This window comes from Cinclus cinclus, chromosome 6 (assembly GCF_963662255.1).
Source record: "Cinclus cinclus chromosome 6, bCinCin1.1, whole genome shotgun sequence".
Lineage (NCBI taxonomy): Eukaryota > Metazoa > Chordata > Aves > Passeriformes > Cinclidae > Cinclus > Cinclus cinclus.
Window position 1 is genome coordinate 17,529,939 of NC_085051.1, and position 22,304 is coordinate 17,552,242.

The 22,304-nt window shown below is 36.8% G+C and overlaps 1 protein-coding gene across 1 annotated transcript in view; it reads left to right on the forward strand.

The window, feature by feature from the left end:
- Positions 1-15,292, forward strand: part of CHID1 (chitinase domain containing 1) — a 97,178-nt gene extending 81,886 nt beyond the window's left edge. Inside the window, exons 10-12 of the mRNA XM_062495209.1 lie at positions 10,693-10,773; positions 13,098-13,140; positions 15,166-15,292. Of these exons, the coding sequence (XP_062351193.1) occupies positions 10,693-10,773; positions 13,098-13,140; positions 15,166-15,264 (223 nt within the window). The 3' untranslated portion in view covers positions 15,265-15,292. The remainder of the gene's footprint in view (positions 1-10,692; positions 10,774-13,097; positions 13,141-15,165) is intronic.
- The last annotated feature ends 7,012 nt before the right edge of the window (positions 15,293-22,304 follow it).

Genomic DNA, 22,304 nt, shown 5'->3' on the forward strand with positions numbered 1-22,304 from the left:
TGTCCCACCTCCCAGTCCTGGCCACTGGTCCCTGGACACGAATGGGGGCCTTTAACCCTTAAAAAAACCTCACCCCCCTGATTAACTCCCACAGGGAGTTATTCCCAGGTGGCATCTCTGCCATATGGTTTTGAAATAGCTCTTTGCAATGAAAAATAGAACTTTTCTTCTCCCCTCAGGCCTGCCTGAAGGTAGAAAAGTTGACTTGTTTTTGGGTATGAACCTTTCAGAATCTTGTCAAACATAAATCAACAGAAACAATTTTTTTTTAAATTAAACAAATGCTTTTCCTGAGCCTTTGAAAGAAGCAATGTTCCCTGATGAAATCAGGAAAAAAAAAAAAGAAAACTTCTTTCCGTGACAATTGTTTCTAAATTGTGCTTTTTTTTAAAAAAGAAAAAAGATGTTTCCTCATTCCATATTATATCCATCTCTTCCGCCACTATGCTTTTAGTAATTGATCCTTTGCAGTATTTTTCACTCTTTAATCTGGTTTTTGACTTTATGGATTTGCCTTTCTTACATGCATATCATAATGTTAATATTTAACTTGCTTTGCTTTACAGTTGGTAAGTGTTTAAAGGACATTCTTCTTTTATTGATTACACATCTGTACTGGTGATTGCTCCATGTGTTGGATAACTTGTGTGGGTAGTGCAAAGTGATAGCGTTTTGAAAGTGTTATTGCAATTTAATGTGTTTGCATATGGAACAACATTGGAGACAGAAATGCCTGACAGTTTTACCTTTAGCAGTATACTCAGATTATTTGTCAACTCTTACTGTCTGAATTTGCTCAAATCATTGCAAAAGGCAAGCTTCTGTCATTCAAGCACAGCAAAAGAATTTATTTTCTAACTTCCCCAGATGTTAACAAAATTTAGATGTACACAGATCCCACATATTCAGAGTATAATGCCCTTTTCATTCCTCCTTTAAACCAACAATTTCTTCAGCCAACGGAAGATCTTTTGAGACAATTAAAACTAAAAGTGCTGTTTAATTAAGGATTTTTAAAAATTATATACATACCTGTTAGAGGTAAATAGTACTGCATTTTGAAATTTCCAGTTATTTTAAAGGGGGCAAAAATGTGGCGGCCATAATTTTGTCCCTTGATTTGCAATCCAAGTTGTACTGTTTGATTTAAGTAACAGCTCTTTTGGAAATAATTTTAAATAAGCTCATGCACATTTCTTTTTGCTTTAAAATTTAGTCTTAATCATAGCAAATTTTATCAGAAGGCAGATATGTGTGCTCAGCAGAACTAATATATATATATAAGAATATACAAATATTTTTTGGACTTATGGCAAAGACAGCAAGATGTTCTGCTGTTTATTCATGATGAAAAGTGCGAGGGTTTTCTTTAAAACTGAAAACTGTCACATGAATATGCATCAGTTTAACTGAATATCAAGAGATTTAAAATTCATGTTCTCAAATATTTACTTAACTGCCCTGATGAAGATAGTTTCTTAAAAGGGCATAAACTTCCACTCCCATCAGTTAAACGATAGTTTATGACTTTGTAGCCTGTCTTCAATTCAAGTCATGCCAAAAACTGAGGAATTATATGATATCTAGATTATTTTAAGGCACATTAAAAATGTATTAATCCTCTGAGATTTGCATTTTTTTGTGAGAGATTAATACTCATTTACATGAATTTGTCATTATTCTCTCTTTTCAAAAAACAAAGTCTGAAAGTCTTGCATTAGTTCTGTTGGTGTGCAAGGTCAATTGAGAGGAGAAAGATTCCTCTGCTAAGCATGAAAAATTAACTCAAAAGTCAGCAGCAGTATTCTTTGTTCTTCACTTAACTTGGTCCCAATAGATGGAAAAGAGTATATAGTTCGTATCTTCATGGGACACTGGAGGTTTGGAGAATTTACTGCTCTGCTGTAGATTTTCCTTTAGCATAGTTAACTTCTCTAGTTACATTCCTCCCTGCCAAGGATGGAATTTATGATTTCTTTCATATGAAACTATCTGCTGTATTAAGCTTGATAACTTAAATTTATTGCTGTGCTTCTATAAGAACTACATGCCAGAAAAACTGTCCCTGAGCTGTTTCTTTTATTTTATAGAAGGTATTTGGTGCTCAGGTCCTCCTTTTGCCAATACCTTTGGTGGTGCTTCTGTAAGTAGCCAAACCAGTCATTCACAATAGTAGTGGAAATTGTAGGCCTGATGTGATCGTCAGCTAAGGGACCTGAACATTCCTCTGAGGCTGCTTGGAAGTGCAGATAGTTTTCTTTGTCTTGTTCTCAGCACCTTGTGAAGCAAATGGAATCCAAATAATGGTCAGCTTTTTCAGGGTACAGTCTCCTACTGTAGTTAGTTTATTTCAATGTCTGAAGTTCTGGTTCCTTGCAGATAGCTCTGCTTCTGTCTGACCTAAACAATTTCTTCTATTTTTGGAGAGACAACAGAGGCAGCATTTCATTCCTAAAGCAGTTGCTCACCTGGGTCAGTTTTACATCCCCAGAGTCCTGCAGCCTGAAAATTTTGTGCTCTGTCTGACTTAAGTCACTTGAGAGCAAATCTTCCTTTTCAGTCATGTCTTTGTCCCATCCTTGGTGCCTTCTGCTGCTTGCGCCCAATGCATGTTCCATTCATTTCTCCTTTGCTACCAAGTGTGTCCTTCCCCCTGCATGGGGCTCAGCCAGGGCATCCTAGCAACCCTCTGCAAACAAGGCATGAGCACCTGCCTGGCACAGGCCCCAGGTGAGACAGGCCTGAGGTGGAGGCTTGGAGAAAGAACTGCACTGCTCCTTTCCTGACACAGGGTGAGGAAAAGATGTTCCTGCTGGCTTTTGTGTTTCTTACATCTGCTGGATGACATTGCTATTGACCTTGTGTTGTGTTGGGCTGGTTTGAATTCAGGAATGGTTGAAGGGAGATACAAGAAGTAACCAGAACAGCTAGGAGTGGTATTTAATTGCATTAAGATCATCTAACCTTTTAGAAGAGGATGGAAAAGAAATGTGATTTTTTAATATGTACCTTTTTTAATGAAGGAGGTATAGAAGAATTAAGAATATCAAAGTAGGGGAGTTTGCACTCAAAATTCATTTTCATACCGGAGTGGATCAAACTTCATCTCCTGTACACTGAATTAACTGAATTTGACCAGGCTCCAAATCCAGTATAACAGTCTTCATCAGTAGTCTGTGTAGCACTGTGTGGATAGAGCTGATTTGTATACTTTGAGCAAGAAGGAAGTCTGTGAAGTTTTTATGATGTGACTAAAAGAAACCCCAGCAAATCCAATCTGACACACAACAGAAGTAGCATCGTTTTAGTTTTTGTTATTTACAGCTGAAGCCGAGCAGCAGATATATTAGTGGATCTGAACTTTGTTCATCCTCACATCCAAAGATAAATAGCCTCACTTTTTCAGATGCAGTGCTTATTATGTCCGTTCTTAGAAGAATGGAGCACAGTATTTTACTTGAAGTAATGAATCTGAAAATGCTTCAACCTCAGCTGAGTGTTATTTAAACATTTCAGGAAATGGACCCTTAAATTAGCAGTTTTATCTTCAGAGATTTTATTTTTAGGGTGAACCTGCAGGTTCTTGAAACAAGCCTGTAGGGATAAACAAACATTAGTTTTCATCATGTTGAGGAGTATTTTTAAGCTGAGACACTCTGTCTTGTCTCAGATTCTGAGACAGAAACTAAGGCAGATTATTGGGTGAGCTGGAGCAGAATGTAAGTTTTTATGTATGGTCTAGGAATACTAATACTTTTATCATTTCTTGATGATACATTGCCTTATAGGAATCTATTAGGACATGTGTTACTTCTATGAAGGATGGGCATTAAGCTTCTGTAGTATCAGTGCAGTAGTATGACTCCGACTGAGGAAAGAATGACATGTTGGCTTCTCAACAATGTATATTTTCAGTTTTCCTTTAGAAACAGTCATTCTGCTGAACAGCAGTGTGCTACTGAAGGCACACAGATATGCAAACCTTCTGCCTCAATCTAGTTGTGTCCTCATTGTCTAAAAAATATTTTTTTACTTAAAAATCAAGGTCTTGCTTTCTTTAAGGAGATTTCTGTATGCTCCTCCCATATCCACCATTTTTAGTAAAAATCTTAAATATATAGATGAATGTTCACACTTTCTGCCTTGTGTGTGATTAATTCTGTTCATTGCTCAATATCTAAGTAACTCTGTGTGGTCTTTTTTTGATAAAGAACCACTATTTTGGTTATAGTGAGAAATATAGCATGCACTGTATTGCTTTCAGCTGTACTTGACATTCCCATGGATAATTTGCCAGTGTACCACAGTGTAAAGTCTCAGGTGGGTCTCTCTATAAAACCCCCGTGAAGTTAAATGATAATAGGGGGCACTATTAACATGTAAAGCTCTGTACATAGAAATAGGTAATGTTTATGTTTTCTGTAGCCACAGTAAAGCATCAGAAGGGTTTGATGCTCATTGTTTCTTGAGACGGGGATGCTTCTGAAAAGCTTGACATTGTCTACTGTGTCTCCTGAGATCTGTAAATAAGGAATAATTTTCTGTCTCTCTGCAGCTGTGTCCAGCAAACTATTATTGTTTCCAATTTTCTTTGGGAATACTGAACAAGATGCTCTTTTGAAGAGCCCAGAGTAATGGTAAAAATGTCACTGAGATTCTGCTTGTTCTCACTGGGCTGGTGTATCATGGCAGAAGGTATGAGGTCAGTGGGTTTGTGTGAGGTTAGTGTGGAAGTGCTGAAAATTGTCATCTATCAAGTTAGCAATGAAGTATTGTGAAGAAATCAATGAGAATGATTTTATAAAACTTACTGAAAGCAATACACCCAGAAAAACTACTGCGTTGGAAACCAGTTACTATTAAAATAGTAAAACTATTCTTATTGCCTTTTAAAACAGAGCAAGGTTCAAGCAGCAAGAGAGTTTACTAGAGAAGGATGATGCTTGTTTATAGATTTTTCATTTCTAGGCTGCTACTTGGATATTTTAACAGCTAACTGATTGATTTCTTTCTTCAAACTGTGTTTATAAGTTCTTCTACATTAAATAATCTAATTATCTTAACAGAATTATTTTTGAATAATATACTCTGTAGACAGGATTATAGTGTGATCTCCACTCCTCTCAGATTCATGAATCTTCAGAGTAAAAATTATTTGAATGTTAATGCATTCTTGTGATTCTGTAGAACATATATAATAGCTCTCTTTTTCCTGGATAACCTATTTGCTTTTGAAAGAACTTGTGGGGTTTATGTTATGAAAATCTGATTTCTTCAATGGGCAAGCAAGGGATACAGTGCTATACAATGTTACCAACTTTTAAAGTTGGAAGCTAAATTGTAAATATGGTATTATTGAGTGGAGAGAGGAGATGAGTAAAAACATACTTAATTGATCCTGATGGAGCCAATGTGGTAAAAGCTCAATTGTTCAGTCTGTTGCTGATCTTTTTTACTGCACTGTGTAATGCTGTATATATATACATATACACACACACATAAATAATATTATGCCGTTAATGACTCTGTTAGGTTTTTCATAAATTTATGCATGCTTTCAAAACTATTTTAAAGGCTAATATCTAAAGACTGTTAAAATGAAGGGCATTTCTGCCTTTTGCAAGCTGCAATTTTAGGGACTGAGTGAGAGAGAACTGAAAATCTGTATAAAATCTTTTTCCTTTTTCAAATTTTGATCTTTTTGTATTTTTCTTTATTACCATTTAAGGCATCATTTATCAAAACTGTTAGTTTCATGACTAAATCATTCAGTAGCTTATAGGATGGTCAGAATTTTTGCATTTGTTTTTTAAAAACTATTTTCTAAGCAGCAGAGAAGGCCCAAAAATTCCCACTTTCAAAAGCTTTTTTAAAAAATGTCTTTGGATTGTATTGTTCCTTGACATTTTGTCTCACTTAAAAGGAAGTAACTTAAGAAAAGCCTTAAATGGTAAGTGTCAAGGTAGCTAAAATTGAACAGTAAATAAAAGGATGTTTGACTTACAGGTTATATATACAATCCCTCTGAAAAATCTTGTTTTGAAGATGGGTTTCTGCCCATTTACGGACTGTCCTGATGTACACAGAGCAGTGGGGAAACGGGCTGGTACTTTTTTGGAAGATAAGTACTAAGAACGTTCTTAGGGGTACTCCTGTGAAAACTGTTTTGGAGCCATTTCTGTCTATTTGTTTTGCATCAGAACTCAGAACTCTTGAGCCTTAGAATACAGCCTCTTGTGTGACTTCTCTTACTTTTATTAAGAGATACAGCTCCCTATAAAGGGGGAGAATGGACCCTATCCAGATGAGTCTGAAACGTGTTGCCATGCATAGGCACTGCTGACAGTTATGGAGATGCAATTCCTGGTAGGTTCACATTTTAATAACTAAGCCTATTGTAATTGAGGAAAACTGAAAAGAAAATATATGGTATAGATTTTCAAGCTGAGTAGTATTTCTATTCTTTGAATCTCTCAAATTTGGTATAGTGGTAGATAAACTCAATTTTCTGTAGCAGGAGATAATGATCATTCTGATTAGAGACCTGTTGCTTCTAATAAGAGTTTTGTTCATGTGAGAACTGGGGAGAAAATACAAAGTGTTAGAAAAGAGCATTAAAATGCAATGTATGCTCAGTAGTGGTTTCCTTTTCACTGAAGTTTTTTGGTTGAAGAGTAATTCAGGACTAGTAAAGCAAAACACCTGAAGATTAAAAAGTTTAACTTAATAAATAAATCCTAGTCTAAGAATTAAATATGAAGCTATCTCTTTTCCCAGAATGTAAATTTTTATTGCAAAAGATATACTAGAGACTGGTTTCTTTATATTTTCAGTGAAAAAAGCATTATCCATTAAGATAAATACCTTCTTCAGGGGAACTAAAAATTGTGGGTTTTACCTTAACATATTCCAGGAGCATGCCATTTTTCATGTTTTGGAAGAAAAGCATCTTAGAAAAGAAACACCAGGCATAAATCCTGTGAACCTTTCATCTGGTCCCTTTATTTATTCATTGAATGAACAGTAAAGTGCAATAGTGTGTAGGTGTAGCCACATCGGGGTTGTTCATAGATAACACATCTTCAGCAGGACTGACTTTACAACTACTCCATAATATGTATGTTTTGGCTTTTCATTGACTTTGCAGAAGGGAGTGTTTGCTTTAATGCAGAGTGTTTGTAACCAGTAATACCTGTCAAACAAATAATAGTTCTTGTTGGAGTACCAGGAAGTGCCCATTCTGACAAAGGCATGGCAATTTAAGTGAGCCAGAATGGCACTAGTCTATGTTAGAACGTGTATTTGCAAGGTGGACATGCAGGTGACACGTGCCTTTTGTTACTATTCCTGATGATCCATGCAGATCTATCATTTCTGTGTGTTGCATTGGTGCTTCAGTAGAGGCTGGCATCAATAATTCAGATATTTCATCTGTGCTGACCTTGTTTCAGGCTAGCACCACAGAAATGGCATGACTTGCTCTGCAAATGGTCCCAAACTTCCCAGGAAATATGTAGTGCAAGGCTGTGAAGCTGAGTTTTTAGTATTTTTCATTCTCTTAACTGCTGAGGCAGCTTGGCAAAAGAAGAAAGGTAATAAGTTAGGAGCTGATGGATGAGGAATTAGTCCCGATAGCAGTATAAAAACAGAAGTGAACTGGCACAGAGGCAGTAGAAAGAGGGATAAATTAGAAAGAGAGGATGAAAAAATAGTAGTAAATACGAGCTGAAATGTGTAGAGTGAGGTGAGGGGTGGAAAAAAGAAAAGCTGGCTGTGGTGAGCTTTTTGCCCCTTTCTTTTTCTCTTTGAGAACCAGAAAATGTATCTAGAATTTAGCTGTCCCAGACACATGACATTGCTTGTCTTGTTTGGTGTGATGGAGAATTTTGCTTTTCTATTTATTTATTTATTTAAACAAGTGCATGTCAAATATTTGTTGAGTCAAGTACTTCCCCAGCTAGGAGATAATATATTGAGAGTGCCTGGTAAGCATTAGTTTGAGTCAAGTGTGTTGTGATACAGCTGCTGCAGTTTAACACAGGAACCTTTCCATTTAAGATGCACATGGCAGCATACCACAGAGCTAATAGGAAAATATGGCATATCTTGGAGTTCTTGCCTTCTTTCTTTTACTGAAAGAAAAGGAATCAAGTAAAGGGAAAATGACAGCAAGAAAGGAAAGGGCTATTCTATTCCCAAGTTAGGGCAATAGAAAACCCATGGGAAACAAATGTGGTTTGCTGATGCACCTCTTCCGAACTCTTCACAGCAACTTTGTGTCTGGTTGAGAAATATAAAGCTTGATTTTCATTAGCGTTGAGTATGGAATAACAACTGAAGTAAATGAGAGCTTAATGTTTTGAACATGGTGCTTGAAATTTTTGTTGTCCTTAACAGAGAAATGTAAAGTCGAGTTCATATGTTTCAAGTAGGCTCCCTAAGAGTAATGGAAAGCAGTGACAATTTAGGGGCTAATACTTCTTTTTTCCCCAACTCAGACTTGTAGCTAGTCTCATCACTTTAGATTTGATTTCAAGATGAACTTGTTCATTTTTGCTGTTACAAACTATGGGAATAAATGCCTAGAGACAATAGAAAGGGAAATAAATTCTCTGTGTGTGGTCAGGATGAGTGCTCATTAAATGTGGTATATGCCTTAAGAGTTTTAAAATAATAATATAACTTTTATAGAATAGGGTATAATAATTGGTTCCACTTGCATTTCTAATTTTAAAGCTTGTTAATAAGTATTTTGAGCACTCTTTAATTGTGTTGGGAATTTTAGCAAGCAAAATTAAGATTTCCCATCTAAAGTCATACATTCAGGAACAAAGCTGTATGCCAGAATACCTTGGCTGGTAATTCTTGTTTTCTGGTCTGGAACATCTTGGTACCATATTCCATACGAGTGTAGTGTCCTGTCATCACTGAAGTTATCATTCTGAAATGGGACAGTTTGTTAAAATCTGTCCTTAAATTTTAAATATACAAACCTAGATCTTTTTGCATATGTTTCTAGTGTGGCAGCTTAAAATTTTGTATGTCTTAAAACAGGATGAGCAGGTTCCAAAGTCTAACTTACCCTATTTGAAAAGGTCCATTCTTCCAGGGCATGTGTGTGTATGGGAGAGTGAAAGAGCTCTCCAAGCTTCCATGTGCTCACATGTTCCCATGTGTTTGCTTATGTAGATAAATCAGTGCCTGGTGTGTCTTCATTTGACATAAGTATGAAAGAAAATCTTTTCTAAGCCTGCTAGCAGTAGGAAACAATTTACCAATATATGAATAAGCAAGCCACAGCTAAAGAGAGATGATGATCCTGGCAATGCTGAATGTTTTAACTGCATTTAGAAAAATACCAAATGAGAGAACAAATATTTTTCAAGCTGAATAATACAAAATCTTTCTGTTTCTTGATGTATAATAGTGAGGTGGAATTTCAGCACTGATGCAGTCAGGATAGTGGCTGACGGAAATTTCTTAATAAGAAATAAGATGATTTGAAGGAAATGTTTCCATCCAAATCCTGTCATAAGCAGAGAAATTATTGCAAGAATGAGACCAATTGTGGGAGGTGGCTTTGATAGATTTTTCAAAAAGAGATGGCCAAAGATGCAGGTTAAAACATGCATAAGAAACAGGGTAATGAGACTTCTCATTTTTGTGTGGCACCCATGTGGCCTCTATCACTGGCAGTAGCTTGCCATCTTCTGGCCCTCTGACATGTGGCAGCCAGCAGCTTTGTTTCAGTTTTGCACTCAGAAGTGGAGACACAGTCTCTGCACTGAGAGGATAGTATGAGCTATAAATTTACAGCATACCAGCCTTTCCACCCCCATTCCCCTTGCAGGGTTTTGGGTACCCATAGTACTCTATCCTCACTTTGTGTCAGGGGAGATAGATCATTCCATGTTTAAAAAGCCCATGCAAGAAAATAATGCCAAGAAGCCAGTGAAAATTCATTTGCAGAGTTACTTAGCAGTGAACTTTGCTTGACAATTTCACTTGTAGAAGATCAGCTAAGCCCCTTTTGTAGAAGAACTTTCCTGATGACATAAGACTCAGAGTGCAGGACACAGCTGTGTACAGACTAAGGATGACTTCAGTTCCTGTACTTTGGCATATGGGCTTCAGAGTGTAGAAATATTAAAACAGTGCCTTCATGTGTCCTTGCAGATTCGTCAATGAACATTAATTAATTCACAGAGTCACACACAGTCACAGAATGAAAAGGGGGCCACTGGAGGCCATCTGGTCCAAGTTCCCAGCTCAAGCAGGGTTCTCCAGACCACACTACTGGGAACCCTGATACCTTTTGAATATCTCCACAGCCTCTCTGGGAAATCTGTTCTACTGTTTGGTCACCCACATAGTAAAGTGTTTCCTCATATTCAGGTGGAGGTTTCTGTGTATCAATTTCTGCCCATTGCCTCTTGTCTTATTGCTTGGCACCACCTCCTGACACCCTCCCTTCAGATATTTATATGCAACACTTCCGAAAATAAACAGCCTAAAAATGTGAACATGAAATTGTAAAGTGGTTTAGGGAATTTGTTGTCAGCATGAAAATATTTTTGATACCATGTTCAACATCTAAACATGGTAAAACTGCTCTTTCAGAAATGTCTGCAATGTAATTTCTTAACTGCTTCTTAGAAAAGTTAATTCCATATCTATGTTTTTAATTTGTAGGTACATCGAAATCTTGAAGGAACACAAGCCAAAAATTGTCTGGGATGAAAAAATTGCTGAACACTACTTTGAATACAAACAGTGAGTTACATTTATTAACTTACCATTCTGCAAATATTTTTGGCCATGGGCTAGTGACTGTAGTATGCAGCTGAATTCAACAAATGGAAATTCTGCTGGTTGTGATCTGTGTGTCAACACTGAACTGCAGCATAAAAGAGTGTTTGGCATGAGAAGAAAATCAGAGAAGGATTCTTGAAATTGCATAAACTAGAACAATCTTTAGAGGATAAGTCTGAAGAGTCAAATCTTTAGAAAGTATCCATCAAAGTTATCTATTGAGTGTCAGTTAATTAGAGGCTCTGAGATGAGTACTGTGAGCTGTCAGGTAATTATCAATAACTCAGCCAGAAGTAGCTCTGAGAAAAATCTATGGTACAAAGGCCTGGTTTCACAAGTCCTTCTTCTAAAATTGTTTCAGTGAAAAACTTCCAGTAGACGGAATGGACTGTAGAGAAATATAATAGAAGTAAAACTAAGTGACTTCCAAGACAAAGTTTTTGAAAGAACCAAGAGCATTAGGGTAATAATGTTCTTTGTCCTCCCTTGTTCATTATGAAATGACAAGAGGATTCCTGATCTAGGAAGAATCAGTTTAAAATACATTTAAATAAATAAACCCAGAAACATCTTATTAATCCTCTGATAATTTGCTGGTTTTTTGAAAATATACCAAAATATGCAAAATGGTACAAACAAATCCTACCACTTCTGCAAAGCTGTGTCTTGTACATTACTTAATGCATTGTTAATGTGAAGACACACAACTGAAAAGGAAGAGCAAAACACATTTTAGAAGCTTTTAATAAAAACAATAAAAACAATAAAAACTTATTTATTTCCAAACCAATCTTGTCTAAAATATTTTTTAAATATTAAAAAAAAGAAAAAACAAAAACCAAAACAAAACCTACAAATCACCCACCTTGGTAGTTTTAGTTTAATTTTCAAGATGTTTCTCAGCCTGTAATTTTCTTTTGACTTTTATTTATCAGAAAAAAAAAATCTGTTGTTCATCAGTGTTTAAATTTGTTTTCAGTGTTTGTATGAGAGGACTGGGATCTGTATGCCCTCATTTTAAATTATTTAGTATCCTGTTGCAAAATTACTTTGTACCAAGCAATTACAATTTTTCATGTTAACTAAAAAGGAATTCATCAGCAGCTCTGTTTAACTGATCTTTAATGTCCAATCCTGTTGGAGACACAATAAACACTAGGTGAAAACTTGCTCTCAAAAGTGTAACTCTGAGGACTCTGAATGGCATGCTTCTGGGATTCATGTCTGAATCACATTTCTTATATGGCAAAATGAACTTGTGGCAAAGGGAGAGGTTGTCAGTGGTACTTCCTCTTTTTTCTTTGAATCCAGCCTTTGGAGGTTCTTGTGTGGGGCTTCCTGGAGGAATTTTGAATACATGAAGCCCACTCTGTCTGAAAATTACTCAAAATGTCACTTATGCTGTACTTGGCAGTTCTGTGTGGTTCAGCTGGCTGCAGGGGAGGGTTATTTAGGGAACTCTTTTTCAGTTACTTTTTTTTTTTTTTGCAAAGCTTCAGTTATGCTGGACAGGGATGGGAGCCAGGCCTGAAATATGTATGCTCCCCTGATGAAGCCTCTCACCTGGAAATCTTGCGTGTCTGCAGTGGCTGAGAAATGAAACCATGAATCTTTAAGCAAAGCACAGCTAATGATTTCATGTAGCAGGCAGAGACTGTCTATTACAAATAGTTGCAAAAATCTGAGTGCTTGTCCCAGTACACAGGCAAGTATTTACTTGTTTAAGTTGTGAGATTTTAAGGGCAATTCCTTCTTGGTCTGTCCATGCACTCTACTTTTTCTCCTGGCCTAAGTGGTAAAGTGGTGCTATGAGACCCCTTGTAACTCATCCTTCTCATTATGTGAGGTTTGAAATGCAGCCTTGGTATTTGTGCCCCGTATAACTTGCCCTGTCTGTGTATTTTATACTGCTGGCAGTTTATATAGCCTGAAAGATCCAATTCAGGGAATTGGAGAAAATATTTCACAGTTTGCATCAGAAAACCAAATGTCTTCATCTTTTTTAGATGCACATTTAGCAGGCACAACTGTCTGTTACAATTTGACAGTTTTGTCATCCAGTTGCAACAAAATATCTCAGTGTTTACTCTGAGGTGGTATCAAACCATCTCTGCTGTGAGATCTCTTCTTGGATCCTGTTTTCACTGTCAGTCTTTGCACAGTATCACAGAATCTCAAAATTATTAAGGCTGGAAGGGACCAACCTGGTTTTGAATTCTAACATTATTTAAAGTCCTGATATCTCTCAAAGCTACTTGTGACTATTTGATTTTCTTGTTTTGCAGAAATAAGGGAGGAAAGCATGCAGTCTTCTACCCAACACTGAAGGTAGGTGCCACTTTCTCAGGTCAGAGGGCTGTAAGAAGACAGCCCTCTGTTACTTGACCTGTTTCATTATTGAAGTCATTATTCATTAATTTATTTCAGAAAAAACTGAACTGAGTTTAGGCTTCTGTGAAAGAAGTTTGCCATCATGTAAATGTTATGTAAATTGTTATGATTCAAAGCTTCAGCTGCCTATGCAAGAAGGTTGGTCTTTTCTCTCATGCATAATGGGGTTTTATGGATTTTTGAAGATAAAGCATGTCTAGAGATAAGACACACCAGGACAAACTGGTGCTGTGAGAGGATCTGTTCAAGTGCACATCTCATGTACTATCAGACATGTTAGCAGATTCTCAGACAAAAAACCAAAGACATTTTCCTTCTCATCCTGGTGGCTGGAAGCTTGGAGAACTTTTGCCTTCCTTTGTAACAGGAATTTGATTCTCCCTGTCAGCCTGCATCACCCTGTTTTCTTTAGTTCTATTTCTGTGGAACATAATTTAGTGTTTTGAAAACCTGTACAAAATAGTCTGCTGAAGAGCAGAATACAGAATAGAATGGTTAATTATGGCCTTAGTTCCTCGGAAGTTATCTTTAGATTCTCTCAAATTAAACTGAAGTTGGTGTTAAACCTCTGCTGGCTTTTAGTATTGGAGGTGAATTGCTTCTGTAGTGAAACTACATTATATTTACAGAGACCAGAGACCTTTTTTATGGTTAAACTAGTATGAAATGATCTCAGGCTTTGATTTCCTGAACAGGATTGTTATCTTAAGCAGTATGAGTAAAAGGATATTTCCACTCATTAATCTAATACAGATGGAAGTACTATCACATAGAGCATATTAATTACCATGTCTATGTTCTTGCTAGTGCTGCATGTCTGAGAGTGTTAGAAAGTTTTATTGTGATTGTATCAGAGAAAATACAGCTTGTGCTGGTATGCTATGTTTTCTTCATTGTCACTACTAAGCAGGTTAACAACACTCATTCCTGTAAATTTCTTACATTATTTCTTCCCTAACAGATCACCACTCAGCTGTGGTGATTACTGAATGCATGGACATGGGTTTTCTTTCCATTTTCAGCATGCTTGGAATTAAATATTTTGAGATTTGTTTGCTGGTCAAGATGGTTGGGAAACACTGAATGTTATTACCTCATGAAAAATGTGTTTCTTTCCCCTTTTTAATGTTATAATCACTGACAGGTTGTTCAAAATTAGTTTGCTCTTGACTAGTTAAAAGCAGTAATGAATGTCGGACCCATTGGATCTGTTAATGATGCTGTGATACTTTATTCTGTTTCCCATGGAAATTATTTTTAAGCACATCCCTAGTGTGAGTAGTTTAAACATTGCAGTGCTGCAGTTAAAAGTAAGAAAACCTGTGAGCAAAAGATTGAAAAATAATTCTTTTTGTTTGAACTGAAAAAAAAAGGGCAGAATGTGAATTCTGGCATTGCTTCCCTTATTAACCAATGGCTAAACTAACTGCTCTAAATCAATGGCTGGAGCTCAAAGAGATACTTTTAATTATTATCTCCAAAAATCTCCGTAAAATAGAATTTTTGTAATGTAAATTGTGACACTGTTGTGGGAAAAGGAAAGGGTAGGCAAGAGATCTTGATGGTGTTTGACAAATTGTTCTGATCATCTTCAGTGATAAAGTTTTATTTTACCCCTGAGATATTTCTGGGAAGACTTAGCATTTCTGTACGCTGTGAAATAATAGCCTAAATTAGAATAGTCCTTTGCATAGTTCATAACTCTGATTTATTTCTGTGGCATTTTGTCAATTTAGCTGGTAATCTTTTATTAGGTCATTGAATTAACTGGTACGATTAACTGTCTTTGACTGAATGATTGCTTGCTAACCAGAGAGCAGTTGAAATGCAGGTGAGGTTTTTCAGTAGCTGGTTCAAGGGTAGATGTTTTTAAAAGGTCTGATAATGGCATGAAGAGATGGCAGTATGGAGTGTCTGGGATCTCTGACTGAGACATGATTGCTTTATGTGTCTTTCTCTTAGTCCATCCAGTTGCGCTTGGAGCTTGCAAAAGAATTGGGCACTGGAATATCCATCTGGGAACTGGGACAAGGCCTGGACTATTTTTATGACCTGCTTTAAAATGAGAGATGATCTGAGAAAGACTTTATTTGCTTCACTGAGGTTCCACCTTCAATTAATCTGGTTATCCTGGAGAGGTGATTTTTAAAACATTTTTTGTAATTTATATAATATCTGTGTTAAACTTGCATTTTTTTTCCCAATAAAGAATCTTTTTCTGATTTGCCACACAGACATGATTGTTGGTATCTGATAAAATTCAGAGTAAAAAACCACGGAAATTTCTCTAAAAGCAACTGAATTCCAAGTCATTGGAAACAGACCAACATAGCTGGATGGAGTCAGAGTTGAAAATATTTTCTGAAATGTTTTCTGAAGAAGTAAAATGGGAACTTTGATGCCATCTGATCAGAGTTTAACATGGAGACCTCTCAAAGAGCTGCTGGTAATAACCAAAGTAAGAGAACAAATAAATCTATCATATTACACCCAGCAAATTTAAAATCTGCTGGGCTTTCTGTGTCTTGTTGTCTTCTGGTAACGTAAGTGAACTTAAAACGTAAGTGAACTTAAAAGGAGGGGAGACCAATTAGAAGACTTTCCCTCAAGCTGGTAGAAAATCAAGCATTGACAAGCTAAGCTGTTTGCTCTGTTTATTTTGTCATTTTAGTAAATTCCTTAAGTAGTTCAAAGTCCCAGTAATTTCAATTTATGACCTGTTTCTAATTCAGCTCTGTCACAAGAGATGCTCTGTGATTTCTCTATTCTGCTTAGCCTGCTTGTTGTCTCAGTTACTGTATTTCACCCTAGAGTTTGTGGGAAGTGTAGCATTCAGCTACAAAGGCTCTAATGGTAATCCTGGATTCCATGGGCATGATGGATTCCATGTCCCCAGCAGACAAAGCCCCAGCAGCTCTGACAACCCCTTGACTTTAGGTAGGCACTGTGAATGTCACCAGCACCTTTGTGCATGAAGCTGTCGTTTTTCAGCTGCACACATTGGTGCTTTTGTCTCCATAATATGGACTTTTTAGGAACCCAACAGCTGGAAAAACCCATCAGTTTAAAAACAAAGCCAAGAAATTGTGTTCCTGCCTCTTGGTTTATAGTATTTGTGTTTGTAGAAATCCACAGGCTTCAAGGCAATTTCTTCTAAGGAACTAAGAGGTGCTGGGAATTTGATGAGGGTGTCATTGGTCACCAGCAGAGACTCAGGCAAAGAGCTCTGTACTCCCACTGGTGTTCTTCTTGCCACTTAGAGTTGTCACAAAGATGACTGCACTCCTCTCTTCACATCCACCCTTCCCAGTAATTAATCTCAGCGGGGAATTTATCTGCCCCTGCTGTTTTCAGCAGAATAAATCCCACTGTAATCCACCATTGATTAAAGAACTATTGATCTTCACCTTTCTGATTTAGTTCTGGCATCTCTCAACTTCTCACACTGCGACTATCCAGCTGGGCTTACTAATCAGGTTTCTTTCGTCCATACCATTAGTAGTAAGATAATTTGCTACATGAATCCTTCTGTTCAATTAACTTCAACTTTCTAGTTCGTTCAAAAGCAATTTAAAGTCACTCTGGCAATGGTATCTAGAATAGCACAAGAATTAAATTCTATTACACTGGGTTTTTTTACTTTCAGTGGCACTACTGAACCAGAGTGTCTCAGAAAAAAATACTCAGAAATGGAAGGGGTTATGTTCTGAAATGGCATCCATTTATTATGTTAGCAATAGGTAGTTTCCCAAATTGGATGTGGGGAAGAAAATGATATTTCATTTTAGCTTGTTTCCTCTCTAGAAAAGATATATATAATTTATCACAATTTTCATTTTGCTTATATTCTGTGATGATTTTTTGTGAAGTTCATGATTCCTGATTGTCTCTGAGTATAGCTGTGTTAGAAAGAAATGTCTTTTCCATCCTTAGAGGTAAAACAAATACCTCTGTGTTTCAAAAAGATAAAACTAATTCTTGCTGTATCACAAAAAATAAATACAAGGTAAGTACCATATAGGATTTTGAGCCATCCATGGTATATTGGTGCTTGAGGCCAAGAATGTTGCCTTTGTCTCTAAAAGGAAATCACATTTCTTGCTTTAGAAATAATAATCTAAAAGAAACAAATTTGACATTATTCTTAATAATGAAATTCACTGTTAAAAAAAAGGAAAAAGAAAAAAAAAGAAATGAGCATCAGAAGGGCCGTGAGCTCCAGAATGAAAGCAGAACAGCTTCTGATGGGTTGGTCTTGCATTTCCCTAATTTTTCAGTATGTAGGAAAATCAAGTTGTCTTGTAATAACAGAGAATCGACAAGTAAGTGAGTCACTAGGAAAGCAGCTTTCTTTTGAAATTGGCACTCATCATATTTATGAAAAGATGACACAGGAGAGAGATGCTAGTATGAAAGAGGGTCCTGAAGAACATGTCTTTTTAGGAGAAGTGGGGGAAACTGTGTGAGGAGCAGAAGGTGGGAGAGACTACTGAAGTGGCAATTGATGATTTATTCCTAAATAAAAAAAAACAAGTGTTCCTAAGATGAGGTACTTGGCAGGGCAAGGCCAAAGATACTGGACATAAAGGGTCAAGAGTATGACTGGGGATAAATATTCAATGTTTCTATTAAAACAACTTACACCTAGTATAGCAAGCAGTGAAATGGAAGAGTATTTAAATAAAACACAGTATATTATCATTAAGTTTTCTAAGATACATTTAAAAAAAAAGTTTGCTGTATACAGCTCTATTGCAAGAAAAGTTTCTTTGTTGCAAGAAATTTCCTGTCTTGCAAAAAAATTTCCTTGTATTTGTATAAGATCTGCAGCACTATGAATGTAAAGGTATCTTTGATCTACCTGATGCCAAGTAGAGATTTTTTTCCAACTGACCCTTGCTCTTATTTCTGGATGATTTTTTTGGGGGGGTGAAACTTACTCAGGGTTAAGATAAATACATTTTTCTGCACGATTTTTATAGCATTCACAGAGAAAAAGAAATAGCAGCTGATTCTGTTGCAGCTGGCCTTTCCTACAGAGCTGGTATTTTTATTGTCAGTTCTCATCACACACATCATTTTAACAGGTATTGGGCAGGGGTTGTATCTGTATACAACTAAATATCTTCCCAAGACACAAAAGAGGGCTTATCTGGGTGCTTGTAGAACCACACGGACCATTCTTCTGGGATTTCAGCATCCCATCTTATCTCCTGTGGTAAGTGTATCTTGAAAAGTTGACCTGCCATAACATCTTTGTAATGAGAAGCAGATTTAACAGACCTGTGGAAAATAAGTTGTTTTGCTTGTCTCATTGTGAGGTGCTACTTCTTAAAAAAAATTTGCTGTGGTATGCTATAGTTCCTTTTTTTATCATATATAGGTATGAAGCTGCAGAACCAAGTGTAGTTTCCAGGTAAGAAAGTCCTGAGAGAAAGAGAAGAGATAATGTGATAAGGTAGACCAAAGGATGACAATACTAAAACAGGTTCTTTAACCGCTTCTTAGTTATAAAGAATTGTTGAGTGAGTTGCAACAATTTAGTATTTATGGTCTCAAGCAAAAATATGAAATGCTTTTTTCATTTCTGCCATGAGCTACCAGTGGTAATTATTTGTAAGAGTGGAGGAACTGTTTTGTGCATGCTCATCTGTGGAGACTGCAAAGCTAATGGATGTTCACAGGAACTGTAATTACAGTCTCTCCTGCATTTGGGACATGTCTTTTGAAGTTTACTGTTTTGATTAATACACAGTACAGCTCTGTGACTTCAGTTAAACAAATGGCAGCACAAAGCAGATGGATTCTAGCTCTGCAGCTTGAAGAGGTTGTATGCAGCTATTTCCTGAAAATAACACTCGTTCAGTGAGTGCTTTTATACATAATAAGTGCAAATTTAGTAAGCCTGAATTGGTGTTTTGTAGTCTGCCAGGCAATCACTTTGATAGTCTGTGCTGGGAAAAAACATATCTTTAGAAAAAAATCCCAGCTTAATATGAAAAAGTAAGTGGAATACAACTGGATTAATGCTGCTTGTTCAAACAGTTGCAAAAAATAATTAACATCACTTATCTTGTTAGTATATGAAATTAAAAGTAAAATGTCTTTTAAAATACATTCTATTGGAATGAGAACATTATAACAAAATGTTGTTTTGCAAAAAGACTGCAGATGAATGGAATGTAAGACTCAAACTTTAAAAGAGTTTATTGTTTTAGATTCCTACTTATATCAGTTACCTCTTCTGGATATATTTCAGTGTTTAATTGGTGACAGTATAACTGACAACTGTTTTAGTAAAAATACTGTAGAAAAACTTGTATGCTGTTTTTCCTAGCAAAAAAACAAGGAAATATCTTGCAAACTCTTAGTGAAATAAGCTTTTACTCTGATTTCCAGCACGTTAGAACTTATTTTCCATTTAATTGCTGAGACCAAAGCAGATGGGCACTTTTGAGCTGCCTTCATGTGGCACACAGATTATCATATTTTATTCCATCATTGTGTGGAGCTCAAATAAGGTACAATTTAGCAATTGTCTAGTGTGGGAAGGCAGAACATAAACTGAAACCCTGCGCCCCCCCCCCCCCCCCCCACGTATGTCAATTTGCAGGTGGTTGCACAGGTGGGAGCAGAGTTTAATCACAGGGCATTCACTACCTTGCCCACCTGATTTATTGAGAGCAGTAATGAAGATCATGTGGAGATGTTTAGTGTAAATAAGAAGCATATTGTCTTTCTGGACCTCCTAACTTTCCTTATTTTACTTACAGGAAGCCACTAATCTCAGGAGAGACGTACATGCACATAGTGGCAGAAGGGTACAGACCCTCTCATGTCTAGATTACACACCACGGGGTTTTTGCATAAGTGACTTCCTTTGCATAAGTAAGGCTTCCCAGTTCACTGCATTTTTCTGCAAATCCATGAGCAGTTTCTCAGAGCTGGGCTATTTAATTTTCCAGCTTTGTCATCTTTTGCTGTTGAGTTCCTGCTCTGTGTATGGCTGCAGCAGAGACTGGCTGAGTGATCTGCCTCACCCTCCTCAAAGATTAGTGAAGATGGAGTAGAAGATTATGGGATTTCAACAATCTCCTCCAGTATGTAAAGTCTACATGTTATAGTTACCTCTGCTTCTCATCCTACTCCAAAAGGTAATACTGAATTTTGTTTTCCTTTATTTTCAAGTGTTAAAGCAGTTTAAAAAAACCCCAAAACATACAAACATTGCTAATTTTCAGTAAACATTACTTTTGTATTACTTTTCTATTCTTCCTTACAATCTCATTTAGGAATGGTCTAGGTAGGACTTTTCAATATATTCACTTGTCAGTTTCAGTATAGTCAATAAGTCAGTTTTCTTCCAGTGCACTGATAGAAAGCATATACTCCATTATATAGTGTGTTTGCTTCCAGTTGTGGAGGATGGAACTGTGACTATAGCCAGTAGGCAGAATTACTGCCTGGCATAGGAAATTATTTAGGACTCTGTGCGTCCATTTTCACCCAATCTTTACAATTTCTTCTCTGATTTTTCAGGTGAACTCGTGGGGCAGAGAAGTTGCTATAGATGATTGGGCTGTTATTACAGGTTTTGCAATCTTTTCATGTTTTCCTTTGCTCCTTTGGGAGCTGAACAGAACAAATTCTGTGAGCAGACATGTTTGTATATAATGAGTAGATGAAGGCCCAGCAGTAGCAGAATCAGCATCCTTTGTGCTGTGGAAGTTAGGGAAAAGGTGCCTGGGAGTGTTGTGTGTGATACTGAGAGAGAGAAGGAGAGAGTAATTTATGCCATTTTTAAAGCTGGCTCCCTAATCCCTGCAGTTATTAGAGTGATATTGTAGGAGGAAGTGTGGCAAAACTCAGCTCTGCTCATGGCAGCTACTCTGGGCCGATTTCCCCCTTGTTTATAGGTGCTGTTTCAGTTGCTGTGTTAGAAGCTTTGGAGTAAAACAAGTGGTTATGTTATTTTTGCTCTGTCGTTCCATGTCTTAATGTGGAAAAACCTTTGCATTAATAATATTTTTCATTTTCCTCTCATTAAAACAACTGCTTATCCTGGCTAAGTGAGAGCCCTTGTCTTTGTCTGGCACTAGAGCTGGAGTTACTGAGGAACCAGGTGGAGGTGTTTGGCACAGTTCGTGCAGACCACTTCTGCTAGCTTAAGTAAATAGTCTCTTCATAAATGACAAACAGTCTCCCTTTACAAATATAATCTTAAAGTTGCATATCCAGCTTAAAATGAGTCCTTCTTGGTTTTTTGAATCTTGGTATATTGTGATGTAATTATCTGGAATTAACACTACAGTGTTTTATTTAATGATGCTTTTAGAATCACAGAACTAAATTGTTGTCTGTGGTATGAGGCCTTTGCATCTCACTCCTGCTTTTTAGCTCAGAACATTCTGTTAAAATGAAATGACATTTGCTGTTAGCTGGGAAGTGGTTTAGATCGACTTCGAGTCGCGCAGTGACTTTGAGTCAAATAGATTCCATCTAATTCCTCCTATCTCCATTCACATCAGCTCTGAAATTATGGTTGATGTAAGGATGCAAATGCACACAGGCGATTAGCTGAGTACAGGTCTTGAAAGCCTGGTTTAGCAGATTATTTATTATTTTAAAGCACTGAGGGTTAAATTGTACCTTTAACATTTGCTTTAAGATTTGGCATTACTGTCTTTGATACGAGATCAGTAATTTTTAAGAGGTGGTTTGGTTGGGTTTTTTTGTACAGAACCAGACTTTTAAATTGCTTTAGTAAGAGTTAAATAAATAAATAAAAGGGGCAGGGAGAATAATCATCCTCCCCAGAATGAAAACTTTCCTGTTGTGTCTATATTAATATAGAGTGCTTAAACCTCTGATCTCTGAGCAAGGTCCCAGTTTTGTGTTCAGATTTCATCTCTCCTTGGCTACAGCAAGTGATCTTACCTACCCATGTCTCTTTAAGGTGGTGGGCAGGGTGGAGAAACAGTGTTTGTGGCTGCTTGAAGGGGATAAGAGAGAGGCAATGGGGCAGAACAGTTGCTTTCAGAAAAAAATCACTTCCTCCTTCCTTTTGTAGGACCTGCAGAGAGATAGACTTAGCAAGATGA